Below are 20,503 nucleotides of genomic sequence, written 5' to 3'. Positions count from 1 at the left end.
GTACAGTGTACACGACTTTCGAGTTACAACGAGGGTAGTTTTAAGGGGTAAAAGTCGCGGTTTTCATTGTTTTTTTTTTGTGACGTTCGTGATCAAATACACCAAACTTTGGGAATCAGTAGGTCATGACTAGTACCACGTAACTACGTAACATCTCCAGGGGTGAACAGCTCCGTGAGGGACAAAGGGGTGGTGGACAGTGAGGAATATGCAAATTCTTCTTCTTCTTCTTCCTCTTTATAAGCAATTCTGCTTGTTCATTGGCGGATTAATACCTCTAGGGAAGGTTGTCACTCCATATTTTGCGCGGTCGGCCGATACTTCTTCTGCCGATTGGTGATTTATCTCGTGCTATTTTGACCACACGTGTCTCCCCCATTCTGGTTATGTGGCTGTTCCATTCTTTTTTTTTTCTATTTAGTGTCCATTCGTTTATATGTCCATTTTATTTAGTGTCCATTCGAATATGCAAATTATAAAGGTGAAACTCGCGGTTGTTTGTGACGCTATATCGAGATGGTACACCAGAATTTGAAAATAAGTAAATCATGTAACTAACCAACATCTCCAGGGACCAAAGGGGTGGCGGACAAGAGAGTATGAAAATTTAGTCCATTTACTTTTTGTGCTCCGAATTTTAAAGAACAGCTTGGATTACCACAAAATTTTACATACGCATAGTCAACATGTCAAAGAATAAAAGTGATATTGTGCCGATGTGTGCTTTTGTCCTGGGGGTGAGTACTACCCCTTCTCGGTATTCTATAGTGTTTTTCACAAAGTCAATATTTTTCGAGTTATTTGCAAGCGAATATGTTCATTTTTCAACAAAAAATCCACTACCAAAAAACCACGTTTTTTAACGGTTTTTCGCAAATAACTCATAACGTATTTATTTTATCGAAAGAAATATTCCCATCAAAAATATAGTATGAAAAAAATTTAAGCAAATGGCGTATGTATGAAGTTCGTAGACTCGTTAGAAAACGAGTTATAGCTAATGAAAACTAGCTTTTTATTATTAAAATTCCAAATCGAATATTTCAAAGTGCATGGGCAATAAATAAAAAATGAAGTATCTTTCGAGGAAAACTCGTTATGGAGAACTTTTTAAGTGTTTAAAAAAGCTTTATTTTTGATTTTAAAAAAAGTTTCTCGCATCCAACGTAAGTAAATTGCGACCAATACAAAGTTGGTCCCTTTGTGTTTGGTAAAAATATCGTAAATATCAGTAAAAACATCACCCCCTAATTAGCACCCCAAATTAAATTAATCGTTATCGCTTCACAAGTTAATTTACTGATATATTGTTTGTAAGATCTTTAAGTTTCATCGGTTCAAAGTGCTTATTTTTAAAAGGGCTGTAGTTGAAATGCCTTGAATGAGTAACTAATCACGAATATATGCAAATTTTGAGCAGCAATATCTTAATCAATTTTTGTCTTACAAAAAAAAACAAAAAATGTGAAATATTCAGAAAAGCAATACCTATATCTTTTTACCCTTTGAAATTTTTGTTGTCACTAATAATTAGATATTTAAAAAATATATATTTAGGATATTTTGAAAAAAGACATTTTTTCAAAAAAAAAAAAAAAATTATAACCCAAAGTTTTTCAAAAATAAGCATTTTGAACCTACGAAACTTAAAAATCATATAAACAATACATAAGTAAAATAACTTGTGAAGTGATAATGATTAATTTCATTTCAGTTGCTAATTCGGCAGTGATTTTCACGATAGTCTTTACCAAAAAGGAGGTACTTTGATTTTGAGCGTAACTGGCTTACTTTTGATGATAGAAACTTTTTAAAAAGCGAATAAAAAGCTTTTTTAAGAGCACTTTAAAAAATTTGTTGTGAGTTTCCTCCGAAGAGTTTTTGGATAATTTTAAGTTCAGCTTAGATTTTAAATATGACGAATAAGAACCTACTTTTCATTAGCTACAAGTCTGCTTCTGTTGGATATACATACTTCATACGTATATCATTTTTTCCACTTTTTTATTATCTATATTTTTGCTAAGAACATTTTTTTCGACAAAATAGATACTTTTTGAATTATTGTCTAAAAACGTCTGTTTTTTGTGGAAAAATTGAAATATTCACTCGGAGATAACTCGCAAAGTATTGACCAGAAAAACTATAGAACAAAAGTTACTTAGAATCAGTCGGTTTATCCACTTCCCGACTTATTCCAAACGTATGTTTTTTCAACCCCGAGAAGGTGTGGTATTCACCCTCATGGCAAAGGCACACATTATTACAATACCTACCACTTTTATTCTTTGACATGTTAGCTAAGCGAAGCGTTTGCCAAATTTCATGGCAATCCAAATTGTTCTCGGAGTAAAACTGTTAGTAAATGGACTAAATTTGCATATTCACCCCTCTCTGCCACCCTTTGTCCCTCGCAGAGCTGTCCGCCCCTGGAGTTTGTGCTTAGTTATGACTTGACTTACTTATTACCTTTTATACCCAGTATAAGTAAGTACAAATAAGGAGTTTGAGTAAACTTTTGCCCAACTGTTTAAATTCCAAAGAAAAACTAAAATAATGAGAAAAATAGCGAAATTCGTTACTTTTTACATGAAAAAATCAGCTATAAAAATGGGCATAATTTTAGGTAATGCATAACTCTTAAAACTATGTGTATAATAAGAGAAAAGCAATATGTAGTGTTTGACGAGAGTCGTCGGGACCAGCTAGTACACCAAAAAATAAGGCAAATATCTGAAGTTCGGGATATCATCGAAATAATCACGATGTTAAAGTGAAATTGGGCAAGGCACAAGAGGGCTAATAAGACGAAACATAGAATAAAGACCCAGAAAGTATAAGAGAAGCCGAGGCCTACCAACGAATATATGTACAGATGACGTGAAAAAAGTAGCGAGAAACTGATGACAAGCGGGCCAGTGTATACAATATTGAAAGGAATTAAGGGAGGCCCTTGTCCAGTAGTGGTCGCCATTAGCTAATTAATGGTAATGATAATGATCTCCAACCAGCGTCAAATGCCCGCCAAAAAATCTACTAATTGAATTTTTTTATTCCGTACCATAAAATGTACCATATTACATCCGGCCTTACCTGTCATATGGTGAATGTTCTCTAATCCAATCCAGAACTCTCCATCTAGATTTCCAAAGCCAAACTTGTAATCTCTCCACTCTCGGTAAAAATCCTGAGATCCATCGAACCTTTTCTGAATATGTGTCCATCCCCCGCCTTGAATTTCCATGTCGCAAAGGACAGCAAAAGGTTTACTGCTAGTCCTGGGCTTAATCTCATATATTCCAGATTTATTATTACCTAAAATAATAAATTAGTTTGACTTAAAGTATTAGAACAGTACATGGGAAAGACAATGTAAGTCACATTAAGCCCGAATTTAAATTATACATCATTTCTTATACATAGTTTCGTGTCTGCTATTTTATTCTTGGCACTTGAAATTAATAAAAAACCGATCTGTCACTAAAAACCTCGAATAAAATAAGTATATATATACACCGTTCTTAGGCGTCAACGCCCTTCGGTAGGGATCTATGGAGGAGTATCAACAAGCCGCAAGCCCTTATCCCTTGCCGTACCGCTCCTCCATAGGCCGATGAGATGCCAGTTTATTCCAGACCAAGTCGTAGACTCTATGGAGTTTTGTACTACGGCGTTGGCCTTTTATTAATTTCATGACCTAGCTGAGGCTCGAACCAGCGACCGCAAATTGCAAATCCACTAAGCTTGTCGATCGACTGCGCCTCAGCTAAGTAGACCATCTAGACCGACATATAAAATAAGTCCTGTATGGAAAAGCGATCGAACTCTCCGATTCCTACGAAAAACCGATCTAAGTCCACAATAACTCTCAAGCAGGTTTTGTTGCATCTTTAAAACGGATTTCGTAGTTAGTGGTTGTTCTTCTTCTTCTCACGGTTCCAATTCGTTCCGGATGTTGGCAATCAGCATGGCTAACCTAACTTTCCTTGCTGCTATTCGGAATAGTCAGGTTACCGATATATTGAACCACTTTCTCAGGTTTTGAAGCCAAGATATTCTTCTTCTATTATGTTATCTATTTTCAAATACCTTGCCCTAAAGAATGAGTTGCAACAAGCCATATCTCCATTGATTCCCGCTAACATGGTCAAGATAATCTAGTTTGCTCTCTTTAATAGCTTTGATCGCGCTGGGCAACCCGAGGGTACCCAGAGGGAGAACGCCTGCGCATTACAAAATCGAGCGTTCGCGGAGGTTGAATCTTTCCCTCTGAACACCCTCCGGATTTTTAATTCGGTGTTCGCGCAGTACAGAAAAAAGAGATTGAACGTGTCCGGAATACCCTCTCGACGTTCGAGGATTTTGTTTCGGATTTTAAGTTCGCACAGGCGCACAAAATATTTGGGAAGAATTTCTTGACATTTCTGTTCTTACTCCTTCCAATTCTTAAGCTAAAAGATTGTTTTGTTAAGCAACTTGTAGACGTAGATTCTGGTTTTTAAAGTTTTGAAATTATGTAAAGTGTTGTATCATTTATATAATATTCTTCAAACAAATTTTAATATTTTTTATATTAAAGGTTTTTTAGTTGTTTTTGTCAATGTTTTCCATTTCGTATGTTTATAAATAAGTAGATATCTTTTCTAGTATTATTTTCATTCGATATTCGATAATTATCTATTATGGTAGTATGTATTACCACCAAACAAGTATTACAATAAATTATACTCTGTTTTTACTTAATTTCTTCTATCTAGATGAGCTTATAAGTACCTACATATCCTTGTGGTTTATTTTTCAGTTTAATTTATGAGTTAAATTAGTCTCTTATTGAATATAATGAAAAATAAAGAACTTCTTCTTCTTCATGTGCCGTGCTCGATTATCGAACGTTGGCTATCAAATTGGCTATAGTAATTTTGTTAACGGCAGCTCGGAAAAGGGATGCAGAGGATCTGTTATACCATTCTCTCAGGTTTTTAAGCCATGACGTTCTTCTTCGACCTGGCCCTCTTCTTCCGTCTACCTTGCCTTGTATTATTAAATGGAGTATATTATATCTCTCTGGGTGTCGCATAACATGGGCAAAATATTCAAGTTTTCGATTTTTAACTGTTCTGACGACTTCTGTGACTTTTCCCATTCGGTGCAAAACAACTTCGTTACGAACTCTATCCACCCAACTTATTCGTAGGATTCTTCGGTATACCCAAATTTCAAAGGCTTCCAATTTCTTGAGAAGAGTATCTGTTAAAGTCCAACCTTCGACACCGTACAAAAGAGTAGAGAACACATAACATCTCACTAATCTAATTTTAAGATTCAAAGTAATGTTGTTTCCACATAAAAGTTTCTTTATCTTAAAGAATGCAGCTCTGGCCTTCTCTATACGTATTCTAATTTCTTTGCTCATGTCCCAGTTCTCATTTAGATTACAACCAAGGTAGGTGATACTGTTAGTTCTTTCTAATTGTTCACCATAAGCTGTTACTATTTCCGGTTGTATTGGCGTCTTACTGACAACCATCACCTTGGTCTTTGCGGTGTTTAGCTTGAGTCCATATTCATCATACGTTGTGGTAATCCTATTAATCAGATGTTGAAGTTCTTCATAAACACCGTGTCATCCGCATATCTCAAATTATTAATATTGACGCCATTCATTTTGATACCACATTGAGCATTATCCACTGCTTTATTGAAAACAAACTCAGAATAGATGTTAAATATTAGTGGGGACAAAATGCAGCCCTGCCTTACTCCTCTTCGTATTTGAAGTTCTTCAGACGTGTCCCAGCCAATCCTGATGTTTGCACGTTGATGCCAGTAAAGATTTTTTATAATGCGTAGGTCTTTATCATCAATACCCACTTTCTGAAGAATAGCAATCATTTCCGTATGTTTTACCCGATCAAAGGCCTTCTCAAAGTCAATGAAACACATATAAACCGGATGTCCGACATCTCTGCATCTCTGTACCATAACCTGAATACTAAACAGTGCTTCTCTGGTCCCAAGGTTATTGCGGAATCCAAACTGTGTATCACCAAGCTGTTCTTCTATTTTTTGGTACATCCTAGAGTGCAAAATTCGTAGAAATATCTTTAAAACATGACTCATCAAGCTAATGGTTCGGTAGTCACTACATCTTTTCGCGTTTGCTTTTTTAGGTATCGTCACAAAAGTCGACAGCAGCCAATCCGTTGGTATATAGCCAGTTTGATAAACTTTATTAAAAAGATGAAGGAGAGATCTTTTACCTGAATTTTCGAAGAGCTTTATTATTTCATTCGGTATTTCGTCTGGTCCCGTCGCTTTTCTGGTCTTTGCTAATCTTATTGCTTGTTCAATTTCGTCCATAGTTATGTCAGGTCCTGTAACTACTTCGTTAATTTCAAGCTCGGGCCTTTCATCATTAAACAGTTCCTCAATGTATTCTTTCCATCTGTCTATTTTATCCAAATCTGTGATAATCAGTTTTCCGTCTCTATCAACGATGTTATTTGCATGTTTTTTGTTCTGACCGGTGAGTTCTTTTATTTTTTTATACATATTAAATGAATCATGTTTTCTCTGCAACTCTTCAATTTCTAAACATTTTTTTTCAAAGTATGTTTCTTTTGCCGCTCGTATTTTAGTCCTTATCTCTTTATTAATGCGTTTATACATTTCGATGTTTTGATTCTTAAATTTGCGTCTTTTTTCCATCAAATTCAAAATCTCATCGTTCATCCACTGTTGCTTCTTTTGATTTTTCTCTTTGAAGTTTGGAGTTGAGTTGCTTATAATCGTTTTGATTTGGTTCCAATGATCCTCGATGGATTCTTGTTGTTCGCTATTCTCAAAATTGCTCTCTAAATTGTTTGAAATCTCCTGACTGTTGTTTCTAATAAAATCGGTATCCAGTTTGTTAGAGGGTCGTGGTTGTTTTATCCGTTTAAGTTTTAATTTTATTTCGGCTAACAATAGATTGTGATCAGATGGCACATCGGCGCCAGGATAGGTTTTTACAGACTTTACTGCATTTCTGTAACGCTCACTGATGGTTATGTAGTCAATTTGGTTTCTTACGATATTATTGGGGGTATCTGCTGGAGATTTCCACGTATATAATCTCCTTTTAGGTAATTTGAAAAAGGTATTCATTATACATAGATTATGTTCTTTGCAAAAATCTGCGAAATAGTCTCCCCTTTCATTTCTATCGCCCAGTCCATAACAGCCAATAATATTACTTTGTCTGCCTTTTCCTATCTTAGCATTAAGGTCACCCATCAGAATGGTGAGATCTCTAGTCTTGAGTTGGTCGGTAACAGTTTTTACATCGGCGTAGAACTTGTCAAGTTCTTCCAGTTCACTTTCCGCTGTCGGTGCATACACTTGTATTAAATTTATGTTTCTGGGTTTCGCGTTCAACTGAATCATTATGACTCGTTCAGATACCTGGCATACCGCTCTAACACATTTGCTAACCTCGTTTGAGACTATAAATCCTACACCATGACGATGGTAATTACTCTCTTCTCCTGCATAATATACTTCATGATCATCCACATGGCATTGGCCAGATCCGGGCCATCGCATTTCACTGATACCCAGAATTGATATTTGCAGCCTTTTCATCTCATTTATGGCATTGTGTGTTTTTCCTGGTTCATATAAACTCCGCACATTCCATGTGCCTATTCTACAACTTCTCTGTATATCAAATTTGGCCAAGCGGGAGATTCTTCGCACCCCTGCCCCATTTAAGAAGCGCCCGTACTCGGGGCCATCGTTTATTTCCTCAGCCATATTGATTAACCTGGGAAAAATAGTGTAGTAGTCATTCCCTTGGCTTTCTACACCGCTGTGTACACGCTGTTTAAGTGGTTGCCACCGCACCGAGTACTATTCTGTATTGACCGTTCTGGCCTAAATGACTTCCGCTCAATACAGATACTGAAAAACCAGCTGCCGATTTCCAGGTTCGATTTTATACAAGCCCTAAAACCAGGGGGCTGCCACCTCCGTCCTCCAGACCGTTGTGAAGACCTTCTTCTCCGCCCTGGATGCCGTTGTGGGCTTCATCCGTGACCCTGGACAGGGGACCCTTAGCAGGTACTAGTTTCCCGGGTCAGGAAACACCTGGAATCTGCAGAAGGCAGGGATTGATTCAATTTCCCTGATAGGACTATCCAAAAGGAGTTCCTACCTGCTACCGGAAAATGAAAAAACCGGGAAATAAAGAACACATCAAACTTATTCTGAAACTATTTCTTGTGTCTTGTTATATTTTATTATTTTTGTGGTGTAATAAACCACAACACAATGCCACAACCACAACCTATCAAATTCAATACATACATATCAAAATTGAAAATTATTGCTTTACTAAATTATTCCTTCCTTCAGATAATGTTCAACCCCCAGGAAGTTAAAGGTAATTTTTATATGTAAATATCAACAATCCTTTTACTCTATACAAAAATGTAAGCCCCATTTCGGCGTGGAAATACCACATTCCACATTATATTGTCGAAATTATAAAGAAAGACGCTAATCAAATTTCTAATATCTAAGAAAGGCATTGAATTATTGAATAGAAAGTTAATCCTTTGCCTGTTGATTTTATTCTCTTTCTCTTTGTTGACATACAAAATTTGTTGCATTTGCATTTTTTTTGACATTGATTTCGAAATAAGAAATGGACAACAAAAGGCTTCCTTCTCTAACCTTAATGTATGCAACCCGTCATTAGATTACGAATCCGAAAATTGTTCGCGGAGCGAAAAATCCTGAGCATGTCCAGGATAAGTTTACGTTGAGGCCTGCGCCTTGGAAACTAATCCCGAACTTACTCTGAATACGTTCATGTTGTACAGCGCGAACACTACTAATGGTGGAATCTCGCATTCCTTGCCCATTCCAGGTAGGACCTCAACATTAGTCACACGATCCACCCACAAAAATCTTAAAATGCGTCTGTAAAACCATATCTCGAATGCCTCGAGTTTTCTTAAAGACGTTTAGGAAAATGTCCAGGTCTGTACCTACTTCCCAGGCAACCAAACGACGTTTTTATAACGTAGATAACACGTCATAAAAATGACCAATTGACGTGTTTCTATGACGTAGTACCGACGTTGAAAATCACATGTATTTGTCTCATCGATTTGACGTCATAATTGTGACGATTTTAAAACGTCAAAGAGCTGACGACTTTTATACGTCGATAAAATCACGTCTTTAATACTTTCAAAAAGTCACCTTCTTTCTGATTTTTCAAAATAGGTAGTATAAAAAATAGGTAACATGAAACCTATATAGGTCTATGTCCCATGTGTCGAAGATATACTACCATTCGTTTAAGATTGCTTGTGCATTAGAAGCAATCTAACATTGATTCTGCATGATTGTACCAGCCCTCGCAAGATAGAATTTTCACTTTTTATATAAGTATACCTACTTACTGTGTCAAAACTGAAACAACATATAAACTAATAAATAATTTATGAACCAATTATCCAGCATACTTAATGTCTTAATTTAACGCTGTCCATTAAATAAAAAAGAATCATGAACAACTCATTGTGGAAAACCTGTATACAGTAGTACATGAGCGTCATTTTACTTTTCCATCTCATAGTTAAATCTTGTAGACTGCTAAAGCAATTTTAAAAAGCTAAACATTAATTTAAAACTCGATAACACATAATTAGTTCATTAACAGAAAATAAACATAACCTCAAACAGTTGTCAAGAAGAATACTGCATTTAACTAACTCAGTGAGCAAAAACGAATACAAATCTCTTAATTAACACATTTCTTCAACTAAATATTTAATGCAAATTCTTATTTTATCACTCAAAACAGAAACCACGTAAGCAATACCTAAATGAGAATTTTCTTATGAACATTATTTAACGAAATTTTTTGGAGTAACACAAACGCAAGCTCCTCCCAATTTTGTGACGTCAGACTTAAACTGTCTGAAATGAAAACGTTTTTTAAACGTATTTTAACGTCAGTAATCTTACGTATTTAAAATCAATTACAAAAGACGTCTATATGACGTAATTTTCAAACACGTGTATATATCTGACCAAAACTGACGTTTCCTCGACGTTATATGACGTCACTTGGTTGCCAGGGTTCTTAGTATAATAACCTAGAAAATACATAACGTCTGACGATTGAGATTTTGGTAGCCAGTGGCAAATCGTGACTTCTAAAAAAATCCTTCATCATTATGAACCCTGATCTCGCTTTTCCTATGCATTGCTTTATTTCACTTGAGTGTCTCCACTGTCTGTATTGGCTGTTTATGTTGGTACCAAGGTATGTGTAACTGTTTTTTTTTTCGTATTGAGATCGGGTGTATTCTCTCTACTTATATCTGATATGCGCGACATAATATGTACTTTGTAAACCATCTAGACTATCTGCAAAAAACGACTGCGTCGTCAGCATATTTAATGTTGTTTAGACGCAATTTTTCTAGAAAAACTGCACTAGCTCTAGGATGGCAAACTGAGAGACGTGTTCAAGAGAAACATCCCAATAAAGCTAAAAAGAAAAGCATTTAACCAGTGCGTACTTCCGGTGCTTACTTACGGAGCTGAAACATTGACACTGACTGAAACGTCGATATGAAAATTACAAACAGGACAACGAAAAATGAAAAGATCCATGCTTGGCCTAACTTTGAGAGACATAATACGAAATGATGAGTTACTGCGAAGAACTGGAGTGGAAGACATCATAAAACGCATTGCGAAGTTAAAGTGGAAATGGTCAAGACACGTCGCAAGACAGAGAGACAAAAGACGGACAAAGAAGACTTAAAGTGGCGGCCAAGGGCAGACAAGTGAAGTCGTGGAAGACCACCCACCAGATGGACCGACGACATTAAAAGAATAGCGACAAACTGGATTGCAGCTGCCCAGGACATAGAAGGGTGGAGACATCTTGAGGAGGCATATGTCCAACAGTGGACAAATTTGGCTTTGTCATGATGATGATGAGATACACTTTGTTGACTAATACGCCTTTCTATTTATAGTTCTCCCATCAGCGCCGGCTCGAAGATTATATTCAAAGTGTAGATTAAACAACAACGGGAACCGAATGCATCCTTGCCTCACTCTTCTATCTATGGAGACTGCCTATGTCAATTGGTCATCCACTATTTTGTCAGTTTGATTGTTGGTACACGTAATAACCTTTGGTTTAGCTAGAAACGTCATTAAGATAAGCTATATTAGCTCAGGAAGCTATCAAAATTCCCGATATTCAGAGGTTCATAATTATGAGGAATTTAAAAGCAAATATTCAAAAAATGTCCTTGGGAAGCTTCTAGTATTTGTAAAAACTACTTGTCAAATTTGTAGTTTGAAATGATGAAAAAATGAATTCTAACAAACAGACAATCTAGGAAGATGGAAAAGATAAATAGCAACGTACTTTTCATAAATTAATTAATTCCAATGCATTGCTAGCCTATTCTTATACGAACATAATGGTCCCAGAGTTGCGAGACATTTTTGAGTAGGTATTTTAGGCAACCTGAAAATTTTTCAGATGACTCTTCCATGATAGCCTAAAACAAAAATGCTGGTCTGACTGGAGGGTAGCGGTTATTTTCCCCAAAATTCCCACCCAAAGTTAAAAAAAGGGTAAAAAATGGTATTAAAAAAATATCATTGACGTGACTTTAAAGTAAATTTAAATATTCAAATATAAAAGAAAATAAACAGGCCAGGCGATTTGAGGGCGATTTTAACTCTGCAAGATACTTGCATGGGCGCCCCAGGATTATTTTCAGGGGATGCATCTGAGCTTCAGAAGATTTCATCTGAATCTGTACATACTATTAACGAGTATAAAATACACAACTATACATGCATAGCTATGTAAATTCCTTCCGTAAAGGTAGGTGCAATTGTTATTTTGACAGAGTATTTTTTAATATTAAAAATAAATATTCTAAAAAAGACAGGCTTTTTTTGGTAAAATTTTCCAACTGCCAGGTGATCAAACAAATTACGCATGCACATAAATAAAAAGCGCTATAGGTACGCAGAGGTTTGAGAAAGAGCGTATACCGATAGATGTTTGCGTCCTCTGTTGTAGCTGAGCGAGTCCGTTCGCTCGAGAAAATCACTTGACCTGACGATACCCATTTTTTGTGCCTCGAAACGTTAGAGTAATAATTATATATTATAGTTTTTTAAGTCACTTTTTCTTAATTAAAGGAAAATAATACGTACTATAAAATAGATTTTGCAAATATGAGAGAAAAAGACAAATTTATTATTATCTATAAATATAAGGTAGAAAAGTATAAAACTATAAACTAAATTAATTCTGTGTCCGAATCTTGTACTTATTCTTCAAACTCCTCAACTGAGCTTAAATATTCATTCTCTTCTTCTTCGTCAGACTCCGCTCGAGACTCAGATTCCTCTTCTACATGATCTCTAAATAGTTGTAATAAGTATTTAGAATTAAATAAAAATTAATTAGTGATTAATGAATTGAGTTGCTACGTATTCTCTGTCCTTTTATACGGAGTCGAAGCCTGGACAATCACGGGCGCATCTGAAGAAAGACTTTCCATTGTTGAGATGTGCGAATAATGATAATCGAATAATGTAAAAATATCATGGACACAACATGTAACAAACACGGAAACATTAAGAAAGATGAAAAAGGCAAAAGAAATACTCAACACTATGAAGGAAAGAAAAATGAGCTACTTTGGTCATATACTAAGAAGTAAAAAACGTGATGTGATTGGTTATATAATGAAAAGTATTAACTATTGGTTATATAAGTAAGAATACGTAGCAACTCAATTAATTAATCACTAATTAATTTTTAATTAATTCTAAATACATATTATAACTATTTACAGATCATGTTGAAGATGAATCTGAGTCTCGATGGCAGTCTGACGAAGAAGAAGAGAATTAATATTTGAGCTCAGATGAGGAGTTTCAAGAAGAAGTTCAAGATTCGGACACAGAATTAATTTAGTGTATAGTTTTATACTTTTCTACCTATACATTTAATATTAAATTTGTCTTTTCTATCATATTTGCAAAATCTATTGTATAGTACGTATTATTTTCCTTTAATTAAGAAAAAGTTATATTCAGAATTCTTTTAAAATAATTTTATAACTTATTTACACGTTAACATTTCATTTCAATTAATAATAGTAATTTTTTAAAAATTTAACTTTAAAAATTTAATATCTCAACTTAAAATTCATTAGGGCCGGTTGTTCGAACGCTAATCAAAAATGATCATTATCAAATATTTAATTACTGTCACAACTGTCAATGTCAAATTTGATTGGGTTGCTGAAAACATAATTATTTATTACAATTATGAAATTATTTAGTCAATTATGTTAATAATTGTTGTGTTAATTGATTAACTGATCTCATAATTATAATCAATTATGTTTTCAGCAACCCAACCAAAGTTGACATTGACAGTTGTGACAGTAATTAAATATTTGATAGTGATCATTGTTGATTAGCGTTCGAACAACCGGCCCATAACCTATACTAGTTTTTTAGTCATTTTCAATTTTAATTAATTTTAATTCTTATTTACGAATATAGAGGTCGCCTAGGATAGTGGCTCCTTCTTTATCATTTTAATGAATGACAGTCCTCCTCAGCTGTTCACGTGGCCGTGGGCTCAAAATGGTTTGACTCAGCCATGTTGTATTTTTAAAATAAAAAAAAAATACATGTAATTTATTCAATTTAAGGGGTTGTTATACCCAATATCTGCGGCTTTTGCCCAGGATCTATGTTTATTATTGTGTAGTTTAGCAGTTGCTCTTCTCTGAAGGTTTTATAAGAGGACGTAAGTTTTTCAATCTTTCATTTTATATAAAAAAATCTTATCTTAAATGTCCTTTTGGGAAGCTCTTATGATGGCACGTTATGTGTTGAAAGTACTTAGCTGATAATAAAACATTTTTTACACACTATCAATTTTTTTTGAGATCATACACTCGTCTGCTGTTTTGACCTACTTAGAAGTGTGTACAAGTCTTACAGTCTTTTCCAATAAATAAAGTTGTATGAAGCTTTTAATTATTCTCTTAATAAAGTAACCAATATTTTTTTTTTCAATTTGGCAAAAAATTTAATTTCTGATAAAGTATAGTAAAGTATAGTATCAGAGGATATTCCCGAGATAAAAACGGCTGAAATCTATCGTGCTTTAAAGAAAATGAAAAATAACAAAGCACCAGGAGAGGATGGAGTAGTGGCAGATGCGCTAAAAATCGGAGGCTCTGCTCTCATCAGGGCAATCAAACACCTTTTCAATATATGCTTAGAAAACCAAGCCATACCAGCTGAATCGAATAATTCTATAACGCTCCTCATACATAAGAAAGGAGATGAAACAGACCTCGAAAACTATAGGCCAATTAGTCTTCTAAACCACCTGTATAAATTGTTTGCTCGAATAATCACTGCCAGAATTGAGAACAAGCTAGAAACATGCCAACCTAGAGAACAGGCAGGTTTCCGTCCTGGGTATGGTACAAATAACCATCTAACTTGCGTAAAGGTCCTAATCGAAAAAACTGTGGAGTACAACCGGCCGCTAGTTCAAGTATTTGTTGACTACAAAAAAGCCATTGACACTATCGAAATGGTAGCCATCTTAAGAGCTTTGAGAGATTGTAGAATCGACTACCGATATTCCAACATTATTCAACATATATATGCAAATGCCACAACAGCAATAAACCTCTATACCCAAACTCAAGAAATAAAACTAAAAAGGGGAGTTAGACAAGGAGACAACATGTCACCAAAACTATTTAATGCCGTAATGCAGCATGAATTCCAGATGTTAGAATGGGAAAACAGAGGTTTGAGTGTCGATGGCGAAAGGCTGAACCACCTACGATATGCAGATGATATAGTTTTCATAACCGACGACTTAAAGGAAGCCTACGAAATGCTGCAAGAACTACAACGAGTTTCTCAAAAAGTAGGGTTGGAAATAAACTTTGGGAAAACTAAAATGATGACCAATTTAGTACCTAGCGGACCACTGACACTAGAAAACTGCCATATCGAAACAGTTTACAAATACATCTATCTGGGCCACGAAATACAAATAAGTAGAGACAACCAAACATGCGAATTATCTCAAAGAATAGCTTTAGGATGGGCAGCACATGGTAAACTAAGAGACATGTTCAAGGAAAACATCCCAATTAAGCTAAAAAGAAAAGCATTTAACCAGTGCGTACTTCTGGTGCTTACTTATGGAGCTGAAACACTGACATTGACTAAAACATCAATAAGAAAACTACAAGTAGCACAACGAAAAATGGAAAGATCCATGCTTGGCCTAACTTTGAGAGACAGAATACGAAATAATGAGTTACGGCTAAGAACTGGAGTGGAAGACATCATAAAGCGCATTACGAAGTCGAAGTGGAAATGGTCAGGACACGTCGCAAGACAAAGAGACAACAGATGGACTAGGAAGATCTTAGAGTGGAGGCCAAGGGCGGACAAACGAAGTCGTGGAAGACCACCTACCAGATGGACCGACGATATCAAGAAAATAGCGACCAACTGGATTGCAACTGCCCAGGACAGAGAAGGGTGGAGACATATTGAGAAGGCCTATGTCCGACAGTGGAAAAATTTGGCTGTGTGATGATGATGATGATAGTAATGTGTTTTGAAGCATCAACAATAGATGGAAGAGTTTATTTTAGATGGAAGAGATTATTATTACGTACTCCCGTTAAACGGGAGCCCGTACAAGCCTTTTTAAAGTTGTTAATAAATTATTTCTTTTAAAATATAGTTAAATTGTATTTTTAAATATCTTATCTATTTTAAATAATAATTAAATTCACTACCAAATATCATTTATATTTTATTAATACCTAATTTAAAATTTAGTTTGATATTGACGGAGTGTCAAACTCAAATTAGTCCAGAAAGCCACTGCGCATCCGCTAGAGAAAATATTCTAATTCGTATTTTTTGCACAATCTTACTCAAAAAGGACTCCTTTTAACAAATTTGCATGTTTCCAGGACCAAAAGGTGGTCAAAAATTTTTTAAACGTTTTTTTTTTGTTTTTTTCTTAAAATTATTTTTTTTTGCATGGAAAAATTTTTTTTAGGTTTTTTGGATCATTCCAAACAGAAAAGGTCTTTAGTGACTTTTCTCTAAAAATGATAGTTTTTGACATATAAGCGAATAAAAATTGAAAAATTGCGAAATCGGCCATTTTTAGTCCTAAAAAACTATGTGAAAAACTGAAAATGAATGTTGCCAAGGTAGGTAGATATTCTTTAAACATCGATTGATGAAATCCCTAAGAATTTTTTGCAATACAATATTCAAAACTTCTTCGTTTTTTAATTGCTAATCAAGCGTGCGCGACACTATTTTCCACCGACAGTATGGTGCAAATGAAAGGAATAAATTCGTTATTTCGTAAACCGGCGACTTTAAGGAAAAATCCCGAAACAGGTCGATTTTTATTTTTAAGTTATGATATTGTGGCATATATGATATACTAGTGACGTCATCCATCTGGACGTGATGACGTAATCGATGATTTTTTTAAATGAAAATAGGAGTCGTGTGCTAGCTCATTTGAAAAGTTCTTCAATTCTCTATTCAGTAATATAAACATTACATAATTATTTATACATGTCCAAAAAAATTTTATTAAATTAAATTATTTGACAAAAAAAGAAGTAGAAGGACACCCTGTATAAATAATTATGTAAATGTTTACATTACTGAATAGAGAATTGAAAAACCTTTCAAATGAGCTACCACACGATCCCTATTCTCATTTAAAAAAATCATCGATTACGTCATCACGCCCAGACGGATGACGTCACTAGTATACCATATGTGCCACAATATCATAACTTTTTTTTTTTTTTAACATCCAACGTTTATTGCAATCTGTCTGATCACAAACAATAAGCAATACATATAATTATTGAAAAATAACACAGATGGAAGCCGCCCAGTGGCGAGCACCCAGTAAGACATATAACATTATAATTTTAAAATAAGACATATCTAACAATTACTTGGAACATAATACATACATAGATAAAATTTAGTATAGTGGACAGTTCAGACAATAAAAATATGATTATTAAAAGTCTAAGGAACATGAATAAAAATACGACAGAAGTTTAAAAAATCACTGAAACTAAAACATGATTATTTCACTGCACTATGACACTGCACTCTGTTGTTGCTCTGATGTCCAGATGTACTAGAGGTCCAAAGGGTCAGGTCTTTTTGATCGTCTTTCATGAGAAATGTTGAGCAGGTCCGTGGCGAGTGGATTTGGATGGCAGGATAGTCTGGTCTTGTATCTAGAATTTACAGCAGATATTGCTTCGCTAACTGTTGGTAGCTGTAGGTCGTGGTGCAATCTCTGGTTCGTAACATACCAAGGGGCATTGCAGATCTGGCGCAACACTTTTGATTGGAACCGTTGAAGTTTTTGAATGTTGGTATTACTTGCTGTTCCCCATATTTGTGCTGCATATAGCCACACCGGTTTTAAAATACATTTATAAATCATAATTTTGTTCTCCAGGCTAAGATTTGATTTCCTACTCATGTACCAATACATTTTCCTGTAGATTAGGCCGAGTTGAAGACGTTTCTTCCAGATGTGGGTGCCCCAATTAAGTTTACTATCTAAATGAATTCCCAGGTATTTTACGGCGGTATTGACTGGTAGTGGAGTGTTATTTATAGAAACCGGAGCCGCGACACCTTTTTTTAAAGTAAATGTTATTTGTGTGGATTTTAAACTGTTGACTTGTACTCTCCACAATTTAAGCCAGCTCTCTAGTTCAGTCAGATGATTTTGCAATACCTCGGATGCTTCTGTTGCTATAGGATTTGAAGCCATTATAACTGTGTCATCCGCATATGTAGCAATTGTTGTATTAATGGTGGTTGGAAGATCCGATGTGTATATTAAGTAAAGTGTTGGTCCTAATATGCTTCCTTGTGGAACTCCAGAACATATTGGAAACAGGTTAGTAATTTCCCCTCCTCTTTTGACTTGAAAAAATCTATCTGTCAGATAAGATGTTAATAGTGAACTTACGGGATAAGGAAATATGGATTTAGTCTTGGAGATAAGACCTACATGCCAAACTTTGTCGAATGCCTGTGAGACATCTAGGAATGCAGCTGTACAGTAATTTTTGTGTTCGAGCGAATTTCTGATAGTTTTTACTACCCTATGAATTTGCTCGATGGTACCATATTGTTTCCTAAAGCCAAACTGATAATTAGGTAAAACATTGTTGCTGTCTAATGTAGGCTCTAGTCTTCTCAGGAAAAGCCGCTCGAACACTTTGGATATAATAGGCAACAAGCTTATTGGGCGATATGAAGATACTTCCGTGTGATCCTTATTAGGTTTTGGGATTAGAATAATTTGAGCTACTTTCCATTGGAGTGGAAAGTAACCTGTTTTTAATATAGAATTAAATATATAAGTAATTAAGCTTACACCTTCGTTGGGTAGATTTTTTAGTACCAAACTAGATATTATATCATACCCAGGTGACTTCTTATTCTCCAGTTTATCAATTACTTCTTCTACTTCAGATTTCTTGAAAATTTTAATAGGCAGAGCCATTTGATATGGTGCGTCTATGACTTCATGAATATCTTCTTCTTCTTTAGCTGAGACTTCCCTCTGATGCGGTTGAAATACCTCGCATAAATGATTTGCGAAAGTATAAGCTTTATCTTTGTCAGTTTTAGCCCATGTGCCATTTGGTTTCCTGATTGGCGTATTCATTTGTTCGTTGTCTTTAAGTTTTTTTGGTAGTTTCCACAGAGAATAATTTGTATCATCTGAAGGTGAGAGGTTCTTTAAATAATTGTTGATTCCATTGTCTTTATGTTGGATCAAGTTTATTTTGAGCAATCTGCAAGCTCTATTAAAATTTGTTTTATCTTCTGGGTGCCTAGTGAGCTGCCACCTCTTTCTTAGTTTTCTTTTTTCCAGTATAAGTGTATTTATGTGTGCAGGATACGACTCGGAGTTGTGTGTGTAGGTAATTTCTGGAGTGGACGACCAAGCAGCTTGCTGAATAACTGTAGTTAAGTGAGTGACTGCATTTTCTATGTCCCTGTCACTTTTAAGAGGCAAGTTTAGGTTAATGGATGATTTTATTTCGTTTCTATACCTATCCCAGTTTGTTCTTTTATTACACAGTGTTAGAAGTTTAGGACAATTGTGAATTTGGCTTAGTAGGTCTATGAAGAAAGGGGAATGATCCGATGATAGGTCAAAAGAAGGAGAAATTTGGATATGAGTGTGTGTTATTCCTTTTAATATAGCGAAATCAATAAGATCAGGAATTTTTTGTCTATCAGTGGGCCAATAAGTAGGCTGTCCAGTAGAGAGAGAAGTTAAATGATTCTCATTAATACTTTTTAATAATTCTCGCCCTCGTGAGGTTATGATTCTGGAGCTCCATTTGTGATGTTTGGCATTGTAATCTCCAGCAGCAATGAAACGGTGTCCGAGTATCTCAAAGTATTCAGTAAAATGATCAGCTTTAATTATTTTATTCGGTGGACAGTAAACAGCAGACAAAATAATCGAGCCTTGTGAATCTTCTACCGACACTGATGTGGCTTGAATGTTAACTCTGCTAATTTTGTTTATTTCATGATGCTTAATATTATTTCTTATAATAATTGCCGTACCTCCATGGGCCTTTCCTAATGGATGTTGAGTTACATAGGTTGAATATTTGGGAATATTAAAATAACTCTTAATAGTCATGTGTGCTTCGGAAATAAACATAACATCTAGATTTTGAGAATAAATAAAAGCTTTTACTTCATAAAAATGATTAGTTAAGCCATTGGCATTCCAACAGCACATCTTAAGTTTAGTGTTGAAGGTTAAGCTTAGATATCAGAGACATTATTAGATCAAACATCTTATCCATTCTTTCCATTAGTTTATGTACCACAAGTCCTAAATTGTTTTGTATATGTTGGGGAGTTGCTGTTTCTATTTCATGAGTAGTCTCATTTGTGTTAGTTGTATTTTTATTTTCTTTTCCTGCAGCAATGTTCGCATAATTGATATTTGGTTGAGTGATTGACGAATGTGCAACACGAGGTGGTTGACTTGCGTTTTTTTCTCGAAGCGATGGAAATGTTTTCTTTTGCAGTTCTTTGTATACAGAACATCCCTTGTAGCTTGCAGGATGATTTTCTTGACAATTTACACATTGGACATCTTTTATATTCTTTTCTTTTGGACATTTAGACGATAGGTGATCTCCTACGCATTTTACGCAGCGCGGACTCCTGTGGCAATAATTGTGTGTGTGGCCAAAATGTTGACATCTTTGACATTGAGGTAGTTCCCTCTTCGGATGCGGTGCCTCAACTGTGACAATAGTGTTGAGTAATTTCGTGATCTCATATA

At 35.2% G+C, this 20,503-nt stretch overlaps 1 protein-coding gene across 1 annotated transcript in view; it reads right to left on the bottom strand.

Annotated features, from left to right (window-relative positions):
* The window catches only part of LOC126887984 (ficolin-2-like), a 48,934-nt gene that overhangs the window by 15,101 nt on the left and 13,330 nt on the right, over nt 1-20,503 (bottom strand). Inside the window, exon 4 of the mRNA XM_050655957.1 lies at nt 3,094-3,315. Within this exon, the coding sequence (XP_050511914.1) occupies nt 3,094-3,315 (222 nt within the window). The remainder of the gene's footprint in view (nt 1-3,093; nt 3,316-20,503) is intronic.

This window comes from Diabrotica virgifera, chromosome 7 (assembly GCF_917563875.1).
Source record: "Diabrotica virgifera virgifera chromosome 7, PGI_DIABVI_V3a".
Lineage (NCBI taxonomy): Eukaryota > Metazoa > Arthropoda > Insecta > Coleoptera > Chrysomelidae > Diabrotica > Diabrotica virgifera.
This window is presented reverse-complemented; position numbering and strand designations above follow the sequence as displayed.